Here is a 21,472-nt window from a genome sequence, read left to right as displayed (position 1 = left end):
TGGGCTGAATGTGTTTGATGGTATAAACTTTAAGAAAATTCTCTCATTTTGCTATATACTAGATGGCCTGACAACTCTCATCTGGTTCCTCTGCATCTGAGATGTCAATCCCATGATTGGCTCACCACTTCCATTGAGGGGACAAAAAGCAGAATTCAGCAATACGGGAGGCCTGTGTAACAGATTATTAGCTCACAATGGAACATCTTGCCAAAGACATTCCATTTGAGGTATTCTCACCCTGATGTGTGATGTCTATAAATTTGCCTTGAAGAAAACACTAAGATTATACAATCAAAAAAGGGACATCATCTTTAATGTGTAAAATGTAGTGTAGTTGGTAACCGGCTCAATTCAGTGATACTGGAGTAAAAGTGAGGACAGAAAAGGGAGCGGGAGGGGGGAAAAAGTGAGGACAACAATTTACATCAGGGAGAAGAGGCCAAACTGCACACTGCCAACTCTATAAACAGTTTACTCTTAACATCCTAATTCCCAACTCCCTCACTCAAATTTACACACCACCAAGTGGGACACATGCCTGCTATGAAAGATCACCAAAAGATGTTAGTTATAACCCCCTAAAATCATTCATCTTGTCGTAAAAAAAAAGGCAACCCTGAAAATTCACAAGGTAAAGTTTTTCAAACATTGTACAGTATTTACAGTGTTCAAAGTTTTACTTGCTTCTTCATTCGCCAAGTACTTCAATAACAGCACAATCCCAATGAAAATCAAGACATTCTGTATTTTGTTACCGTAGTACAAATTATGTGCTTGTCTCAGCACTCCCTTCAAATCCCCAATAATGCTGAAACTAGCTTTTAAATAACGTTTTTGCACACGTGTCATTTGCTGTGGCCATGTCTGTGGATTTAGATGCTTTTTTTTCTGCTTTGCCACACTTACCACAAAAGCCACACCAGACGCAGTACTAGAGTCAGGGAACCTCTGGTTTCCATTTACTAGTATGAGGTGTAGCACAGTGCAGGAAATATAGTGGGCTGCTGAATTACACAAGAACATTACAAAAATATATAATCAGCTAGTCTGCTGTTTTACTTTTATACACATACAAGTATCCTATACAACTTGACATTTATTGATAACTGCGCATGTGTGCTCGAACAAATATCAGTTGTCACCTGGCAGTATGAAAAACACAACAGGAAATGGTCTGTTTTGTAATATACATGTGAAAATGATTTTACATTGGATTTGCTGACAATACAAATGTTATCATATTGAATCCTTAGTTTATTATATGATTTAAAACACACACACGCACACACACACACGCACAAATGCATTGCTAGGGTGAGATGACATTTTCAAAATTAAAAACTAAAATTGTAACTATAATCCCAAAAGAAATTTCTGCTTGATTTTTCTGAAAGGCAGTCACTATAACAGCACAAACACTTTCAATAATTACCAACAATTATTCGGTTTTGATTTCTTGTCTCAGGGCCATCAATGTTATCGGTTTCCTGCATTTCTCACAGGTGTCAAACTCAAGGCCCGGGGGCCAGATCCGGCCACCTCATTTTATGTGGCCCGCGGAGTCAAATCATGTTCGTCGAATTCATATTCCTTGCTAAAATTCAACATTACAAATTGTATTCACTTTTAACTCATTCTATCCCAATGGCGTATTTATATGTCATTTCACAGAGGGTCTGAAAAAGTCTGATACTGAATGAATTAATAACTTTATGATATTGCAATTTTTTTTTTTTTACTAATCGGCCTCTTAAAATAACCAAAAATAGTTAATCAAACGTTTTTCTTCACTGACTTGTGATCCATCATTTTGTTGTGTACTGTGATAATATGAGACAAACAAAAAATGGATTCACTGTCATAATGGCCCTTTGAAGAAATCCATAAAACTATGATGTGGCCCGTGACAGTAATTTGTTTGACATCCCTTCTTTAGGGTGTTTAGCGGGGCGAAAATGCATGTACAACAATCCCATCGGACACTCTGCCCGACATTACCCAAGTAGTCGTCCGACGTCCACATAATGTAAATGTCAGGAAGCTAATTGCTACCACTTCGAGCACCTCTTGTAATTTTAGAGGCCAAAAGTAACTTGTAATCATTTTGTGATGTCTTACTACAATATTGATGCAAGTTTTCCTTTCACTGATGTGTGTAAACATTATTTTTGGCTACCTCTGCATGTACTTTGATAAAATACAAAAGATGTTTTGGGTTTCTTGTTGCGTAAATTACTCACTATACAGCCTCAGAATATCAATATTCTGTGTGTATCAGCCTAATGAGTTATGTCTTTTCGGCGTTATAAAACAATTAACAGTCATCCTCAGTATCATCATTTGCGCCCTGCATGTTTTGATGCATCCGCTCCAGAATTCGATGTATACTGCTGAAGCTGGGCCGATCGGTTGGGTGTGTGCTCCAACAAAGCCTCATTAGATTATAGAGCTCCAGCGGGCAGTTTTCAGGGCAGGAAAGGATATGCCCATCCCTGACATAGTAAATGACTTCCTCATGTCCCATGCCATAGTATGGCTGCATGCCGTGGGAGAAGATCTCCCATAACACCACGCCATAGGCCCACACATCTGATTCAGTGGTGTAACGGTTATAGAAAATAGACTCTGGGGGCATCCAGCGGATCGGTATGGCGTCATTTTCATTGGCTTTGTAGTAATCAGCTGAGTATATGTTCCTGGAGAGGCCGAAATCGGCAATCTTCACCACCATTTCCTCCCCAACTAGGCAGTTTCTTGTCGCAAGGTCTCGATGGACGAACTTGCGTTCCGATAGGTAGGCCATCCCGGCGGCGATCTGTTTGGACATTGACAGTTGCTCGGGGCAAGAGAGGGACCCAGCTTCCATCTCTGAAGAAAAACTGCGACCGGACAGGCTCGCACGGCTGATCGTTCGCACCGATCGCGTCGGCGAACGGCGACGCAGGAACTCGTTGAGGTCACCGTGGGCCATGTACTCAAACATCAGGCACATGGGTTTACCCACTGCACATACACCTGCGGAACGAAAGCACACAGACTTTTTTTTTTTTTTTTTTAGTTCACTTTTGATCATTTGAGCTCAGCGAGTTCCCACCGCGGAAGTTTGCGAGGACAAACATGGACACTCAGCCACATAAGCACATTAGTGATGTCACTAATCTCGATGACTAAAGTTATTTTCTCTTCTACGGTATATCATAGAATGGTTTCATTCACGGGGAAAAGGTAAATAAACATTCGGTGTAGACATAAACAGAGACAAAACCATCTGTGATGTGTGCACGTTCACAAATAAACTCGGCACATAGTGGATCTACAGTTTTGCATTAATAGCTCAGTGACTGTATCCGTAACCAATTTTATAAATCATCCTTGTGTTCTTCTGAGTCTCCCTTTACTTCCAGGAAATGCAGAATTTTAAAAAGAATTATTTTGCCCTGAGCAGTCCATTTTTATTATGTATTTTTACTACTTACAAAAAGAGTAGGGACATTTAGTTTTGAAAAATTTCAGGATCAACCTAAAATGCACTAAAACATTCACAGGTGAACATTTTTTCGACCTTCTCCCTTGGATGCCCATTTCCAGCTGTTCAGTGTTTAGACAGCATCACAGAATGTGACCTAAGCGGACATCTGACCTTGGGAACTACCCCCAAAAACAACAAACTGTCGTTTAAAAGCTTGCTGTTCATCTTGTTAGTGAAAAGCAAGTTGTAAAAAAACCTGAAAAATGGAACAGTTGGACACATGAATTAAAAAGGACATACGTTTACCTGTCAAGGTTTTGTGTCTTCTAGGTTCACCATGAAATTTCCCAATAAACCAATACCATTGCAATATATATAACGTTTTAGGAGTAATGTATGTTTTTCTGTCGATGGGACTTTTATACCTCTACAATGAAATAAAGCAAACATTTTAACTGAACAAATCGATTCCACAATGAGTATGTGCCTTCTTATACTGGTTGTTGTTTTTTTCACAAAAAACCTTACATGGTTGTTTTTTGTTTTTCACCAAAAAAGTCTTACTATACATGGTCGTTTTTATTGACAAAAAATGGCTTACTATACAGGGTCACTTTTTTTCTCCTTACTTTACATGGTTGTTTTTTTTTTTTTCACAAAAAACGCTTTCCTATACATGGTTGGGTTTTTTTTTTCACAAAAAACGCCCTACTATACATGGTCATCTCATTTTCTATCAAACAACGCCTTCCAATGATGCATTCGTTAGCGTTCGACATGATGCTAACACTTTGTTTCTATTATAACAGCTGGTCATCAGCAAGACGGCCATAGTTGAGTGGTTAGAGCAGATGACTGTGACATGGATGACCAGGGTTTGATTCCAGCTTTCAGCTGAACTTCTTGTTAGTCTCATATTTTCACATTTAATATTGTTTAGGGTTAGGGTTGGGGTTAGGTTTACCTTGAATGCATTAAACATGATGATGACATTTTGTTTCTAATATAACAACAGATTACCAGCAAGGTGACCGTAGTTGAGTGGTTAGAACAGATGTCTGTGACTTGGATGATTAGGGTTCCGTTCCTGCATTAGACAGCATTCACATGGGCTTCTTGTTTTTCATATTTTCACGTTAAATATTGTTTGATATAATTAATTAACAACAGATTACCAGCAAGGTGACCGTAGTTGAGTGGTTAGAACAGATGTCTGTCACTTGGACGACTAGGGTTCAGTTCCTGCATTAGACAGCTTTCACCTGGGCTTCTTGTTTGTTTCATATTTTCACGTTAAATATTGTTTGATATAATTAATTATGATTACCCATTGTCGACATCTCAGTCGTTTTGTTTGGGGGTTTTTTTCACAAAAACGCCTTACTATACATGGTCGTTTTTTAAAAAAATAAAAAACGCCTTACTATAGATGGTCATTTTTTCACAAAAAACGCCATACAATACTTTTTTTTTTTTTTTTTCACAAAAACGCCTTACTATACATGGTCGTCTCATTTCCTATCAAACAATTAATTTGAATGCGTTAGCATTCAACATGATGATAACACTTTGCTTCTATTATAACATCAAGTCAGCAGCAAGATGACCATAGTTGAGTGGTTAGAACAGATGATTGTGACTTGGATCACCAGGGTTCAATTCCAGCATTAGACAGCTTTCAGCTGAACCTCTTGTTCGTCTCATTTTCACATTTAATATTGTTTGATATAATAAATCATGATCACACAATGTCGACATCTCAAAGTGTTTTTTAAAAATTTTTTTTTGGGCCAAAAAACAACTTACATTTTTTTTTCCCACAAAAAACGCCTTACTATACATGATTTTTTTTTTTTTTTTCGCAAAAAAACACCTTACTATACTTACATGGTCGTTTTTTTTCATAAAAAACGCCTTACTCTACATGGTCGTCTCATTTCCTATCAAACAATTCCTTTGCATTAAACATGATGATAAAACTTTGTTTCTATTATAACAACAGGTCAGCAGCAAGATGACCATAGTTGAGTGGTTAGAACAGATTACTGTGACTGGGATGACCAGGGTGCGATTCCAGCATTAGACAGCTTTCAGCTGAGCTTCTTGTTTGTCTCATATTTTCACCCTTAATATAGTTTGATACAATCAGTTATGATTACACATTGTCGACATTTCAGTCGTTTAGTTTTTTTTTTTTTTTTTCACAAAAAAAACCTTACTATACATGGTTGTTTTTATTCACAAAATACGCCTTACTATACACGGTCATTTTTTTTTTTTTTTTCACAAAAAACGACTTACTATACATGGTCGTTTTTTTCCACTAAAAACGCCTTACATGGTCATTTTACTTCACAAAAAAACACCTTACTATACATGGTGGGTTTGTTTCGCAAAAAGGCCTTACTATACTTGGTCGTTTTTTTTTTTCACAAAGAACGCCTTACATGGTCGTCTCATTTCCTATCAAACAATGTCTTCGAATGATGCGGTCAACATGATGCTAACACTTTGTTTCTATTATAACAGCTGGTCAGCAGCAAGATGACCATAGTTGAGTGGTTAGAGAAGATGACTGTGACATGGATGACCAGGGTTCGATTCCAGCCTTCAATAGCGTTCAGCTGAACTTCTTGTTCGTCTCATATTTTCACATTCAATATTGTTTGATATAATGAACTATGAATACACGTTGTCGACATATCAACGTCGTTCTTTTTTTTTTTTTTTTACCAAAAAACGCCTTATTTTACATGGCCGTTTTTTCACAAAAACGCCTTATACACAATCAAAAAAACATTTTTTTTAAAAAAAAGAAACGGCTTTCTATTCATGGTCGTTTTTTCCTCAAAAATGCCTTACTAGAAATGATCTGGGTTTTTTTTTTTTTTTTCCCCCAAAAAACACCTTACTATGTGCTATTGTATTGTATGTCTGATTGTTCAGTATCTTGCCCTAGGACACTTCGACATGGTCGCAAGTACTGGGTATCGAAACCCACAACCATAGGGTTTGGAAATGACCACTCTACCACTGAGCCATGTCTCCCTGTTGTATGCCTCTATCAGAGTATAATCGTGTATATTGAACACTAACAAAAATAAGTATCAATATTCGAACAAAAAGAAGCCGTTCATAAAAACATTCGATTCAGTGGAATGAGAAAAGTTAACGGCACCAGGTGGAATGGAGTTGTGAAATCTCCCGGCAGGAGGAGGAAATGCAAAGGAAGCTGCCTCGATGGAGGCGTACATGAGGCAGCGGTCGTGATATAAGCGGAAGTGACGTGAAGGCTGCCTCGACCACTGCCGCAAATTGCGCTTGGTCTTACTGCCTTTTTAAGTGGATACTCAGTCACACAATGAGAAGTCCAGGTGTAAATCTTGGTTTCATCCCACATGCGTACACTCACCTAGAAGTCGCACAATGTTGGAATGGTCAAATTCAGCCATGAGTGCTGCCTCTCTCTGAAAATCATTCTGCATGTCTGCTGACGCTTCTTCCTTGAGCATCTTTACAGCCACCATTGTAAAAGATTCCATCGGTAGCAAGCCTGGGGCTCTGCAAAAAATGGTATGTTCAATTATTCAAGAACGTATGCACTGTACACATATAAAAGCCGAAAGGATATTTTCAAGACTAGAAGTCTTGAAAAAGACTTGAAGACCGGAATTTGCTGTGACTGCAGCCTTTGTTTTCATACATTTACTTCAGGTTCATGGCTCAATCTTACCTTGCTTGAAAAACTCTCCCGAAGGCTCCCTCTCCAATATCTCGAACATATTGGATATTATTCCTGGGGTATTCAAGGGCCAGCAGTTTGGAATTGAGGAGCAAAGGAACCCGTTGGTACATGGGGTTCGGGTGCAGTCGGTCCAGTAGGAGCTCTGATGGGAGAGCAGTCATGGCTGGGGTCTCCATTGCCCTGCACATAAGAAATAATTTAGTATTGTGCAGTAAAGAACTCCCCATCACATTTTGCTTTTACCGCTTCTGTTGTCTCCATTGTTTTCTCCGTCTGCGACATGCGAGAATCACAATGGTGAGGAAGACCGCAGTCGCAAGTACAATCAGAATGATAACGATGACGGACATGGAATATGCTGGAGACGATGCTGTCGTGGGGGGGAGGTGACGAGGGCCTGCAGGCTCTTGCTTAACCACTGTCACAGAGCCTGAAGATGATTCAAATCAAAATGTCACCAAAAGCGGAAAGTCTTATTATCAAAAATGATAAAAAGGATTGGTACGTAACAATAACAGTGATAACACAAATATGCAGAGCTGGGCACTTGACCATTTCTTTCCGCCTTGGGTACCCTCCCGTCCTCGTCCCTCCGTCCTTATTCATAAAAATGATCGTCCTCCGACCCCGCCCGTCGCGTTCCTTTTAAAGCGCTTCCGTCCTTGCATTCCGTCGAACCCCCGCCAAAAAAAAAGCGCCCGTGCATGACATTATTTCAAGCCTAGCTCAACCAAAATATAGATAACAAGGAAGACAAAATGAACTTAATACAACTACTAGCTCAAGTCACCTATCTAATTAGGTGTGCTAAAGAGGCCTAATCTAACAGATGTTTGCTCCAAGGTCTTTTATAATGTCACATGTGAAGTGCAATAATTGGCCACCCTAATTGGCAGTTTTCTGCGTCTGTTTGGAAAGTTTGAGGCAACCACCTCAAATGTTATTCTTGAGAAAGAGCGAACAATACGGCAGTTACCTGATCCGGCACCTGCTTCCCCACACTGAGGTACAGCACAATACTCCCAGAGTATGTTGGGATTTGAGGTGTAGCACCATGGCTTGTCGCTGATTCCTGCTGGGTTTCTACAGTTGTTAGCAGAGTTTTTTAATTCTGGAATGGCATCCACAGACAAGCGGTGCTGGTGAGGAACCTATAAAAAGAGATATAGAATATACGGACGAATTATGTTTTTTTTTTTAAACGATACTAATTTTAATATGCGAGGGGAAATGACATTTTCACTCAGTCAAGAGGCACTACTGAAAACTGAGCTGTGTGTGAACTGTACCATATGTTTGTTTTCCATCCTATATCCAGTCAATATTTCAACGCTGTTGCAATTGTGTCAATGTTTAGAACACATTACATAATATGGCGGTGTAGTTCAGCAACATTTCTGAGGCTAATCCTTCCGCACTTTAAACTGTATCTGTTGCAAAAAAAAAAAACATACTTTTTTCTCTGGTTCTGTGTTGACTGAATTTATAGCGGGGTAAGAGAAAAGGCGTGCTTTAAGTGATCAAGAGAGTCAAATAAAAGGAACAGTTTACACAGGCTTTATCCACTTTTAAGGACCTTTGGAGACCTTCTTCAGGGCCAATGGAGAAAGTTATGTTTTGATAATGGGTCAAAGGACCAACCTAAACATTGAACATATGGTGCATTGATGCAACGTAAACAATGCCAATATCACGAGTCAGGCCTAATTATCGAAGAATTGTTAAGTCTAAAAATTGATTATTTCGCCCACCCCTAGCTAGAGTCGTCAAATAATGTGAGAAATCCTAATAAGATGTGAAGATTGTAGACAGATGTAAAACATTACCTCATAACGTGTCACTGCATTACTGGGGTGACAAGGGATGAAGGATTGTGAAACGCTATGTAACATTGGCAGTAGTTTCAATGATTCAAAGGGAAATTTGGCTGCAGGGCTTCGTTAGAAAAAACTTAAAAGGCACGCAAAAGGCTACACTGCTAAACATGCTCAACATATTGGAGCCGCACAAAGCATTTGGGTGTGAAAGTGTGCATAATACACTTTAAAAGCTTTTCCCATGATAAAAATATTCAGCCACGACAAGCTACATATTGTCGAAAAAAAACTCTCGCTTGAATTACTGAACATTGCTTTATCCAAGTTGGTTTTATACCTTATATTGTTATCATATGCCTTTGCTCACCAACATCAACACACCATCGATGCAATTCTTATTTCACAAACGCAATATTAATCAGAGTAAATTTGAAACTTTTTTTTTTTTTTTCTCCAATCTTCAAACTATGAGGGAAAGCAGCGTCTCTACTGTTTCCTGAGGATTGCGTCATTTCAAATCATGTCATTATATCCATACAAATGTACAATACATGCATGTGCAGGTCTGTGAGTAAACGAGTGAGCGTCTGTCTTAGCGATAGTCGGCGCAGGATTTGCGTGTGAAAGCTAATTGCTTCCAGAAGCAGGATGTGACAGGACAAGACCCTCCCTTTCTGCTGACCTGGCAAACACAATCACACATACAGACACGCACAAACTGCACAGGAGAGAAGCACAAGTTCATCCAAAGAGACTATTTTGACCGAGCAAAGCCATAAAAACATAAAGGAGCTTTTAGGCCATCGGGAGTGTTTGTACATGACCCATTTTTATGTCATTTCTTTCCGAGAAAGAGCCACAAATGTACGCTAGAAAACACAGACACGTCTGACTAGTCGTAGTGGACTAAATTGAATTTAAGCTTGTTACAAATGGAATACTTTGCATCATTGGATGACAGAAGTGAGTATTCCCATATGTCCATGCAATAGTGAAGCCAACTCCTTTATTTTCTTGTTTTGAGTGAAAAAAAATTGACATCAAATGATAAATATTAGAGGTCAGAAAGTAACAAATTCATTTGAATATTATGTTCTGCATTTTAGAATTCTATAAATTGAATTTCTTTTCATTTAGTTTTCTTATGACTAAAAAAAAAATGCAGTGTGTATGTTTGACTCCCTGCATTCAATTCTCAAATAGAATAATTGAAAATCATTCACAAAATCTATAACCTTTCAACAGATTGTGACTTTAAACACTACTGAATTATACAATCTCAAATATTTAGTCATTATTAAATGCATCTCCCATCCTGTGTTAATGACATGCGGGCATGTATTTTGGATTTCAGTATTTCTACTACGGTACACAAAGTACACACTTGTAGATGAGTACCTGTTGATCCCACGGCTGACAGGGTATCCCTGAGCTTGTCACATTCATGCTACCCTGGTAGAAACGCCCTCTGTCTCTGTAACATGTTGCTATTGATAGGAAACAGAAAGCTTATAAGGTTAATATTGTTTTCTTTGAACAGTGAGAATTTTAATTGGACAATATTTAACACTTACTTGTCATTTGGTCTGTCTTGATGTCTGAAATATAGAAAAGTTAGATTAATCATCTTAAATTGCATCTTGAAAGCAGAAAGGTCATCAGAAGAAAGACATTTGTCAGTGGAAATGGTTATCATTAGGTGAAATGAATTTTTTTTAAAACATGTTCATGCTGAGGTGTTTTCATGACTGACGACTTACCCACAAAAGGAACACGAGTACAGGCATCAGGGTCCGAATGGAGACTGGGTAAAGTTTGACATTTGGGCAACAACAAACGGGGTGTGTGGGAGTCTGCGACAGAACCGAAGAGTCCGGGCTGGACGGACATGCTGCCTTCCAGTATCATCCATTCCTTATGACAATACAGCTCCTTCACTGCAAGGCAATGTTCCCTGTTGGAAAAGACCAACAAAGTTTATCATTCATTGCACCGCTACCATTCGGTTTTTGAAAAAAATGCTACGTTCGCTAACAACTGCTCAGTGAGATACGGGCTAATATTTTTTGTTTTAATTGATTTGAAAACAGTTTGTTAAGAATGACTGGCAATTGTGCTATTATTAGACTAATGATACATTTATGAGCTTGCTTTGTGCACTGAGAAACCAGCTTGGGAGGAAGCAGTAAGGACCAATTAAAATTCCTTTTACCTTTGCACAGATTCTTGGCATTTTTAGTTATATCAATTCATTAATAATTCTAAGTATATTTGCAAATAGAACATATATATATATATATATATATATATATATATATATTGAAAACCAAGTAGGTTACCTGCAGACAGGCTTAGGCGCAGGTCCCAACCCTGACGGATTACAGTCCGGGAAGGAGGTATGACAGAGTAGTGAACGCACTTCAGGGCCACAGAGTCGGCTGAGTCCTTCAAACTCGGTCCACCAGCTCTGAATCAGGTACTCTTGCGTGTCCTCAGGGTCAGAGATGGAGGTGTTGAAGAAAACAAGTGAATCTTCCCTTAAAATGGTGCGGCACACGTCCCCACGATAGGCACTACAGAAGCCGGCAACGCCCTTGTAGAGCCTGTCGAGAAATGTGGGGGAGACACACATTCAGACTAAATGTTTGCATGAAAAGTCATATTTTTCGGAATATATTTAGATTTCATTCAAATATAAAACTTGAAAAAAATTCCCTTGGAAGATGAGTGGTTAGAACGTCTAAATCACAGTTCTGAAGTTTTGGGTCAAATCTCGGCTCTGGACGTCCGATGTGGAGTTTGCATTTTAGCCCTGTTTTTGCATGAGTTTTGTCGTCCTTCCACTCAAATTCCCAAAACATACATTTATATGTGGTTAACTGATGACTCCACATTGTCCATTGGCGTGAATATGAGTGTGAATGCTTATTTGTCTATATGTGCCATGCGACCATTCCAGGGTGTACAATGCTTCTAGTTCTAACCCAAAGTCAGCAAATTAAATGCTACTGTATTTCATTCCTTTATTTTTTTTCTCCATTATGAATTGGGTCAGGTAATTGTCTGATCAACTTTTTACATTTTATTTAATTAAAAGTGTTTAAAAGTACTAAAACTGGTTGGATAATGTTTTGAACAGTAACAGAAAATGTGTTGGTGATTCTGTAGGCAAACGGTAACAATCTGCATTTGTTTCACATATGATGTCGTTCTGAACTGCCATCTACAGTCACTCTGACAAACTCCAGATGTTGCCTCCTGGGGAGGCTAGTTAGTTATTAAATCAAACCATCAACATAAAACTAACACGTAAATCTAACAAATCCCACCATGACCGTTATCTCGCTAATACCTTTCCCATGACTCTTGTCTGCATCCAGTGTCCAGATGTGGCAATGCAAAGCTGGTCTTCTGCTCTCTTTTGAGCCCTGATCACATAAACCGTCGTTTCCTTTGTTTCTATTTCAGAAACATTGCAGGCAGCAGTTACTGTAAATGTGTGACTACAGTAGTAAGAGGATTGTAGTGAAGGATAAATCTGAATAGTGTCACAAAATATTTCTCCTCATTCCCCTCATCCAGTCTGCAGTTTCACAGTCTGCATGTGGTAATTGTGGTCATGTTGAGGTTTAGCAAAGTTCACATTCAACTCGCACCATATGCTGACATCAGGAGCGGCTCCCTGTCAGTATGTCAATATTAGTGACAGACAAAGCGTACTGGAAGCAGATTCTCAACGCGACATCTTTAGACTGAGTACAACCAGATGGTTTCGTGAGGGTCAATGATGGTGTAGCAGTACATTCCCCCGATTTTGGTGCGCACAGCATAGGCTCCATCCCCAATCGGTGACGGACCAATGTAATGGTTGTCTGCCTCTATATGGGCCCTGCTAATGAATAACGACCAGTCCAAGGTGTAGGACGCCTTTGGCGTTAAGTCAGCTGGGGTAAGCGGATGCCTTGGTTTGATTCAATAACTAATATTTGAACAGAGGTGGGCATTTTAATAAATTTTGCTGGTCCGTCATTTCTCAGTCCATCATTTTTCATGACGAACCGAATGATAATCGTGAATTCATCGGACTTAAATCCGTCAAAAGTCCGTCAGTCCGACAATCGGCAATTGTTTTGTACAGGTCAACAATATACTATATACAAAATGAAAATAGTCCCAAAATAGAATTGGCTCACATAGGGAGATTAACATTCTTAGGTCATATAAGTAAACCGTATATTTTCAGGTACACAAAAGAGAAAAGCTAAAAGGGGATTAGAAAGTACATAGGCTACACTGTCTTAGATTATACAAAGCATAATCATTCAGTGACCTAAAAAGCAGTGAATGAAAGACCAAACACATCAGAAAACCAAAACCCTTGAGGGATATATTGAACCCCTTGGTAATTCTGAGGCTGAGCTTCCAGCGTAAATTTAACCACTGTGTAACTTTACAGGATTAAGACACAAGAAGGGTTGCACTAAGGGTACATTCCAATGACTTACCTCCATTCTATAGGAAAGTGGCAATGTCCACAAGATGTTGGTTGAAGGAGAACCAGCATGACCAGAAGTGGGAAGAAAGAAAGCAGAGGCATAGGATTTAGTCTTTTTTGGAAGAGAAAATCAAACATGGTCTTCATCGAACCATGTCATAGGTTTAGCAGAGGTCTGTGGAGGGACTTAACAAACAGGTCAGCATGTGTTTTCTTTGAGGTGAGTGTTGTGTGCCTGGGGTGGGGTGATGTTAAAAAAGAAACAAATGGCCCAGGAAAAAAACAGCTGAAACCGCGTCAAACAGGCTAGCAGCTAACATAACACAAGAGTCAGCGTTAAATAGTGGATGCTTCTCAGATAAACTCAACAATGTATTCAAAGATCCAAGTGTAGAATGAAATGCTCACCTGCGACAGTCACTCGAGCGGTTGCTTTGACAGTGTTGGCCCCAGCGTTGTGTCTGTTTGAGGCCAAGCACGTGTAAAGAGCCGGCTTGTTCACGGTCACCCGTAGAACCGACAAAACCACTTCTCCCACCAAGGTCTCATCGACTGATGCACCAGAGATCTTGAAAGGACGGGAAACAGACAGTCATTGGAATACAGTATATCATTTTCATATGTGGTGGTCAGATGGTGGCTTTTCACATTAGTGAGTGTCATGTCTAAATCTTTAAGAAAATATATCTGGTCGTAAAAGGTTAAGAATAAAAAAATAATTACATCATATCTATGCGCTACCAGTCCATTTTTAACAAATCTCCAAAGACCTCCACAAAGTAATTGGATGTTGTCTCGATTAAATTGGTTGCAAGGGAGCAACGATGCAGTTGCCATATTGATAAAAAGTCTGCACTGGCAAACATTGTGCAATATTAACTAACTAACATGCATTTTTTTTTTTTTTTTATAAAGGGATCCACGACATATGTTTGTAGTGACACCAAACTTTAGTGTGTTGTTTATATTGAGAGTTGCCTACAGTTTTTGTATCCCATGGCCTGTTTTTGGGATTAATTGAGCCAGCGTTGCTGAAATAAATTGCATTAATAGGCTGCCAGGAAACATTTTAACACACACACACATGAGCAGACGCACACACAAGACATATTTACAAGCATCACTGGCAAGTAATCATTTTTTTAACAAGCCTGCCAAAACATATGTCTATGTCTGCCCACAATTCCCCAATTAAACTCGTCTTGCTTTGCTGGCAACATCATTTTTAGTTGCGCCTAAACTATGCTCGAATTACATTACAAATGACAGTGAACAATGAATCATTTCATTAAAATGCATATTCACTACAGTTCAAACCATTTAGTACAATGTCTCTTAAAAAGATGGGTGAACTACGACCCCATAAACGCCACGAAAATCCAAAGAAAAATGGTTTAAATGATTTTGTGTTTTCATGCCAATTGAAAACTTAAAACATTGCTTTTGGGTGGGGTGGGGTGTGCTAACAAATCCACACTTGGACTTTAAAAAATGAGAGCTTGTTGTTGGCATGAGTCAAGAAAACTGCCTTGTCTAGATATCTGAAAGTTGCACAAGACGATTGTGACGAACCATCCCTCCCTTGAGACTTGAAACTCAATTCGGAATCCAGCTCACTGAGTCACTAATCTCGATTCAGTTATTTTGAGTTTTGTGTATTATGCACTCATCAACCACCACTTAAATACCTCAGTGACAGTGTCAATCAAATTATTAGCTTTGTCAATGCTTGGATTAATTTGCAATGTATGCTGTGAGTGTACTTACTGATGTGGTCCGTGTTATCCATGTGTGTTATGTGTATCCCAGTGGGACTATTATAAGTATGTAGATGTACTGACACATTAACACGAAGCATTTAACTTTGGATATCCTTTTGGTGAGTCAGAGTGAACAAAAATGTCTCACAAGTTGTCTGATGTCCAAACAAAATCAGCCTTGCAAAATCGTTGATCCCAATACAAAAAATACTTCAACTATCAACCAATATCAGGGTCCCTCACTGTTTTTAGGCCAGGAATTCTCTACCACATTTGTATTTCATCATCATTTTTCAATGATAAGCAAGTGCAAACCTTTGCAAATTTGGCACATTTACTTAAATTTGCATGCACAGACCTTGTGAACTACTTTACGACAGTTAAAATAGTCATTAACAAGTTAAAAATCCAATATTGTAACATTGAGATTGCATTATAACCTAAGCTGTGACCATCATGTGTCAATGTGTTAAAATTGTATAAAAAAAAAAAAATGGAAATCTGTTCAAACCATCAGACAGTTTGCTGCATGAGTCTGGAGCGCCATGCAGTACACTCACTGTATTCCCATTTTCTAACCAGGTGATGGTGGGGATCGGGTTTCCAGTGGCATTACACTCCAGAGATATTTGGCTGCCATACGCTACTCTCTTCTCCTTGGGAACTCTCAGGATTCGTGCTGGAGCTGCACATGTCATAGACAGACCACACACATACAAAATATAAAAAAACGAATGCATAGAAGAGGTCCCGTGTGTTCACAGTTATTTTTTCAGTATATGGAAATGACTAAGAGACACTTGGCTGCACTGCCTCATTTTTTGGCATCCTGAAAACTTGGCTACAACAGTAAAGGAATAAGCAATGTCTTCTTTTTTACAGCACCATGTGTTATGTTTTTTCCTGCTAATTAAAGCTCTGCTCAGGGTAGAGCTAGGATGAGTTTGACATGAGGTTGCCAAATAAATGTACCAATGGCAGAGTTATAAGTTGCCCAGCCCTAACATCTGCACCAAATATGTCAGGCAAGCACAACACAGTGTGTCTACATTTGTTGATGTAGATCGTAACAGCCACACAAAATAAAATGATTTATACGAGTTAACTAGGCAGCACGTCTGCCTCACAATTCAGAGGTCTGGGGTTCGAATCTTGGCTCTAGCCTTCACTGCGGCATTTCTGTATTCTACCCGTGCTTGTGTGGATTTTCTACTGGTGTGCATGTTTGCTTGAATGTAGACTCTAAATTGCCCATAAGTGTGAATATGAGTGAAGAGTTGGTTAATGATATTGCAACACAAAGTTCATGAATTTTCTTGAAAAGCTTTTGCCATCGCAACATGCTATTCACCAGTAAAGCAACACTACTTGTGAGGGTCTAAACATGCACGAAAACTCATGAAACGCCCATCAGGCCTGGCAACAGCGTCAATGTTTTATTTGGTTAATGTGCTATTTTGAAAAAATGGCTTAAATAATCCCCCTACAACCTTTTAGCGAAGCAGCCCTGGTTGTATGTGTCACCCAGGTGGAGCAAAAGTTGCAGGCACATCTAACAGCCTGAGACCTACAAAAACCAAGGTTGAATACTTACCTTGCACTTCAATGGTGGCAATCTTGGAAAATGCCCGACCAAAGCTATTTTCCGCCACACATAGATATTGTCCTGCATCTTCCTTTTGAATATAGTTGATCTTCAGTGCACCATAGTCAAGAATATTGACACGGTCATTGACCTGTGTGAGGTTGACATTTTGTTAGAATGATTACATCACAAAGACAAAAGTAGAGAACGTTCAACTTTACCTTAACAAGCTCATCGTCTTTAAGCCAGTTGATGTATGGTTTTGGGTTACCAATGGTAACACATGGTAATACTGCTTTGGATTCAACCAGAAGGGTCACATTTGTTGGGTGGCGCTTGATTTGTGGCTCTGGTTCAGCAAGGGAAATACATTCATTTCAGGCCCCCTGAAATTTTTCTGTCATCATTGTTGATTGATAGTTTGGACTGCTACAATCGAAAGTGTTTTGCGTCATTTTTTAATGTGAAGCAGACATACTCATTTTTAACTGGAGCGCTCCACAGCTCTTGGCTGGCTCTCCAATTCCATTACTGGCAAGGCAGCAGTACTCTCCATTGTCGTTCTCTCTAGCGTGAGTGATAAGGAGAAGTTGTCCCTGTTCGCGAGTAAGGTACCTGGAGTCATAGTACCTAATAGGACAGAAAAGGACAATGAACGACCAATTACAACTTTGCCAACGCTCCATAACGACAACTTCTGCATTCTTTCTCTCAAAGGTTAAATCTTTTGTTCAAGGCTTTCTAAATTTTGCTATTAAGTGCGTATTGCTACCAGTGATAATAGCTTGAAATGCATGGGATTCTGACAACGTGGAAGTATTGGACTGGTGAAGGTCCTGAGCTCTCCAAGGCCTTGTTTACATGGAAACAGCATTTCCTTTGATGATTCAAAATATATTTGTATGTCCATGAATCCCACGAGATGGCTGTCAAACTTTTGTAATGCACACCACAGGAAACCAACATGTGCATAAAAAGCATTCCTCCATATATCAGGCGTAAACACAAAAAGGCAATGACAGATGCACATACATCAACAGAGAACTTTAGCATTGGTTTGAATAGATGATTAAGTTGAATTGAAACTGGGTGACAAAGCCAAAAAATAGCAAGAGATTGCTGAAAGGGACGTCATGACTCATGACAGTCGAATCAAATCACCGCGCATAGAGCCTGCTGTGTGTAAACATAGAACATATTGCATGATTAGTTTTAAGATCATACTGCAAAAAACATTTTAGCAGAGATGGAGTGCTGTAGCAAAAGATGTTAAAAAAAGTCAACTTACATTATTGGCTGGTTATTCTTAGTCCACGTGATAACTGCTGAAGGTCGGGATTCTACCTCACAGATGAAGGTTGCGTTGTGATCCAGTAGTACATCCACTGTCTCCAATAATCTAACAATACTTGGTGCTAGAACGAAAGTATGCAACCGTCAGCAAACTCACATTCTATTTCAAAGTCTGCATCTTATGCGACCGGATCGCATCTGGAGAAATCAAGCTAGTTTTTAATTTGAGGATAGAAATCTGTTTTCGTGTTGCATTTTACGAACATTATTTCAGTGAGAATTAAGTCATCCTACAGTTATTCCATTGACACAATGTGAAACGCCTCATTTATAACAGGAAGTGAGAATGACTTATCAGATGATCTGTAAAGAGAAAGCCACACAGTATCAGTGGTCAGATATTTATTTTTTGTCTGGGGAATATATTGTGAAGGACACCAAGACAAACATGGACAGTGCTAGTAGCAGAAGGATGAAATCGCATCCACGTCTATCTGATCGCAGACATCAGGTTTGCATTAAACTTTGTGCGAACTCATGAGCAGAAGAGAATATAAAGGGGAGACAGAATTAATGAAAACAAAAAGAGAATGTTAAAGACCAGGAATGAATAGGAAAGGATGAGATTTATTTTGTTTGGGATAAACTGTTGGTCACCGCTGCTGAAAAGGGGCTACTGAAATTTAAAAGCTAATGTGAAATCGCATTGAGGTTTCAACACAATAACCCTAATCGAGGTCAAACATATCGCGCTGTTAGCTTTTACGTTATGGTTTAAAATACATGAAATAATAATAATAACCTAAGTACAAGCAAGCCTGTGTTTACTTGTTGATATTAGCATTTAGCTTTAAGGGCTACGGAGCAACGTACACCTTAAGTTGCATTTTCGCATTAGTGAGTCACATTTTATTAATTCAAAGTTAGTATTCCTGATTTAAAACGAATATGTTAGCACTATGATTACATACTCATACTACATACTACATACTACATACTACAATTAATTGAAAATTAGCATTGCAGACTTAAAACAATCAAGTAAAATAGTTAAGTTGGTGGTAGTAGTACTGTGCACTCAATATTAACAGCTTGTTTGAACATAAGGAGTTCAAGTTAAGTTTACTTATTATTTGTAAGGCAACAAGTTTCCATATTTTTTAAAGTAAACTGATCTTGTTGTTTCTTACAGTGTAGTGTTAATCCTGGGCTATACTGTTGTCAGATCTAGAAGGTCACCATTGGTGGAAAAAAAAAGAAGGGAAAAAACGCTGTTGTTTGTTTATAGAGCACGTTAATAGCATTGAACTTCCGTTTCATTTGGTCTTTGTGGTTATTTACAATTTATTCCCCGGGCAGAGAATCAGATGTTAGCTTATGAGTAACTGTTTGTCAAGTTGTAATAAAAGCAGCAGAATTGAGTCAGGAACTGCAGGTTCAAAGTAACGAGAATCTTTGCAATGTTTGCTCACACTTTTTGAATTATAGGTGGTAAAAAGAGCCAACAAAATTCAGCAAAAACACACTACTTGTCATCCATCTAATCACTGTGAAATCAGCTTTTAAAATCACAACCATCTTACAAACACGCTTAATATATCATGTTGACTTTTACAGGAATTTCCGATGTGTAATTCAATCCATTTGCAGATGATTATTAGATCAAGATTAATAGTAAATTCACGATTTGATTATTGCCAATGCAAAACAGAAGCAGAATTTCCATGGTTGAACAGTGTTTTGACGGGAATAAAAATGACAAAAAAACACTTCTATCTGGCTTGAGTCTGCATTGGGGACAGTCGACATTAATTTTATGCATGGCATTTGTTCAGTCAGAAAGATGGAGGGATTGCTTTCTGTTGGAATTCACTTTTTTTTGTCAGGCAGTGCATGATTACGGTGTCGGACACATGAGTGGCTTCTGACCCTGACAACAGCTCACGTTCAATTTTGCAATCATATGATGCTGTGTGAAAGCCGCAGCAGGCTCTTGCTTCGCTTCACAGTTCCATCTTAGAATCAATGTCAAATAATTGCCGGGTCTTCATTGATGTCTCTGATGCAGCAATTTTGCAGGATCTTTAACCTCAGCCTTTGTGTAAAAGAGGCCAACGTGTTTAAGAATGTCCGAAAAGCCTTAAACACACGTCCAACAAAGTTTTGTTTTGCTATATTCATTGCAACTAAACCGTAAAAAATCATATAAGCAACTTTGGGCAAAAATGTAATTAAATACCGCAAAGTTACCTTCTCTGTTCGTAATCATGTATTTTCAATGTATTTTTAACAAAAATAAAATTGTTGTGAAAAAAATTCAGAATTACTGATTTGGTGATTAAAAAAACCAAAACAATTCTATTCAAATATATTTAGCAAAAACAAAATCATGACTTAGACACCTGACTATATTACATTAAGTTTTGTATCTATCATATTTTGAGTGTGAACCACCTTGCTTGAACAGTATCTCAATATCCGAGTAGAGTGTGTCTGAAATGACACTTTTTTTTTGTCTGAGCCATTGTATCTTCATTTGTATGATTCACTTTTGTGTTATCGTGTGTGTATCAGCTACAACAAATATTGAATCCAAACGTATTTCTCAATGGTGGACCTCTTATTAAAATTCAGATGATAACATTTTCTTATTGACGGGGATTCAGAAGCCTGGCCCGGATTAAAAAACATTAAAAAAAAAAAAAACCTTATGGTTTTTTTTGTTTTTTTTACATAATGCTAACAATGCTAACTAAACAGGGCAGTTAAGCTATATGAGAAAACAACCAACCAGGCCATGCTGCTGCACATTTCCATTCAGTAAATATTCTCCACCATTCAATTTTGTTGCATCTACACTATGTTGCTCAATAAACACCTTCCCCCTTGCCCTTGCAGGATGTGGTGGTCAGCTGGTGATCTCAGGGTGACACACATTTGAAGCCTTTAGCAAACAAACAGTAGCCAGAGAACATCATGATGTTTCCTTTCACTTGTACATTTTGCTGCGGTAATTAATTACAATATTGCAAGGGAAAGATATGTAACTTTCAGCTTCGCTATGTGAACCGATAATTAAGGTTGCTTCAAAAGTCACTTTAAAAACATGTAGCATATGGAGGCTCGAGCCGCTTACCTCTCTGGATGCCATGACTCAAGCTGACCAAAACCAGAAGAGAGACGATATTCAAGACTGAAATGAGCCCAATAGTCTTCATCTTGGCTCAGAAATGAGCCACCTGGGCCCGGTTTCTTATATTCTAAAGCCTGTGTTTATATTCCCATACCTTCTAGTTTCTTCAGTA

The 21,472-nt window shown here is 38.7% G+C and overlaps 1 protein-coding gene across 1 annotated transcript; it reads right to left on the bottom strand.

Moving 5' to 3' along the window:
- Window positions 1-2,317: 2,317 nt before the first annotated feature.
- musk (muscle, skeletal, receptor tyrosine kinase) lies at window positions 2,318-21,385 on the bottom strand. Its single transcript, XM_086053443.1, has 17 exons — window positions 21,304-21,385; window positions 18,163-18,289; window positions 17,353-17,504; window positions 17,096-17,223; window positions 16,884-17,025; window positions 15,850-15,974; window positions 13,938-14,097; window positions 13,540-13,546; window positions 11,374-11,637; window positions 10,795-10,988; window positions 10,609-10,632; window positions 10,433-10,521; window positions 8,194-8,368; window positions 7,461-7,647; window positions 7,206-7,397; window positions 6,885-7,033; window positions 2,318-3,018 (listed from the first exon to the last, which is right to left on the bottom strand). Exons 1-17 carry the CDS (start codon window positions 21,383-21,385, stop codon window positions 2,318-2,320), a joined length of 2,898 nt encoding a protein of 965 aa, XP_085909569.1.
- Window positions 21,386-21,472: the final 87 nt, after the last annotated feature.

This window comes from Filicampus tigris, chromosome 15 (assembly GCF_054856515.1).
Source record: "Filicampus tigris isolate MCC_2025a chromosome 15, RoL_Ftig_1.0, whole genome shotgun sequence".
NCBI lineage: Eukaryota > Metazoa > Chordata > Actinopteri > Syngnathiformes > Syngnathidae > Filicampus > Filicampus tigris.
The sequence above is the reverse complement of the archived record's forward strand: the minus strand, read 5'-3'. Positions and strand labels throughout refer to the sequence as shown.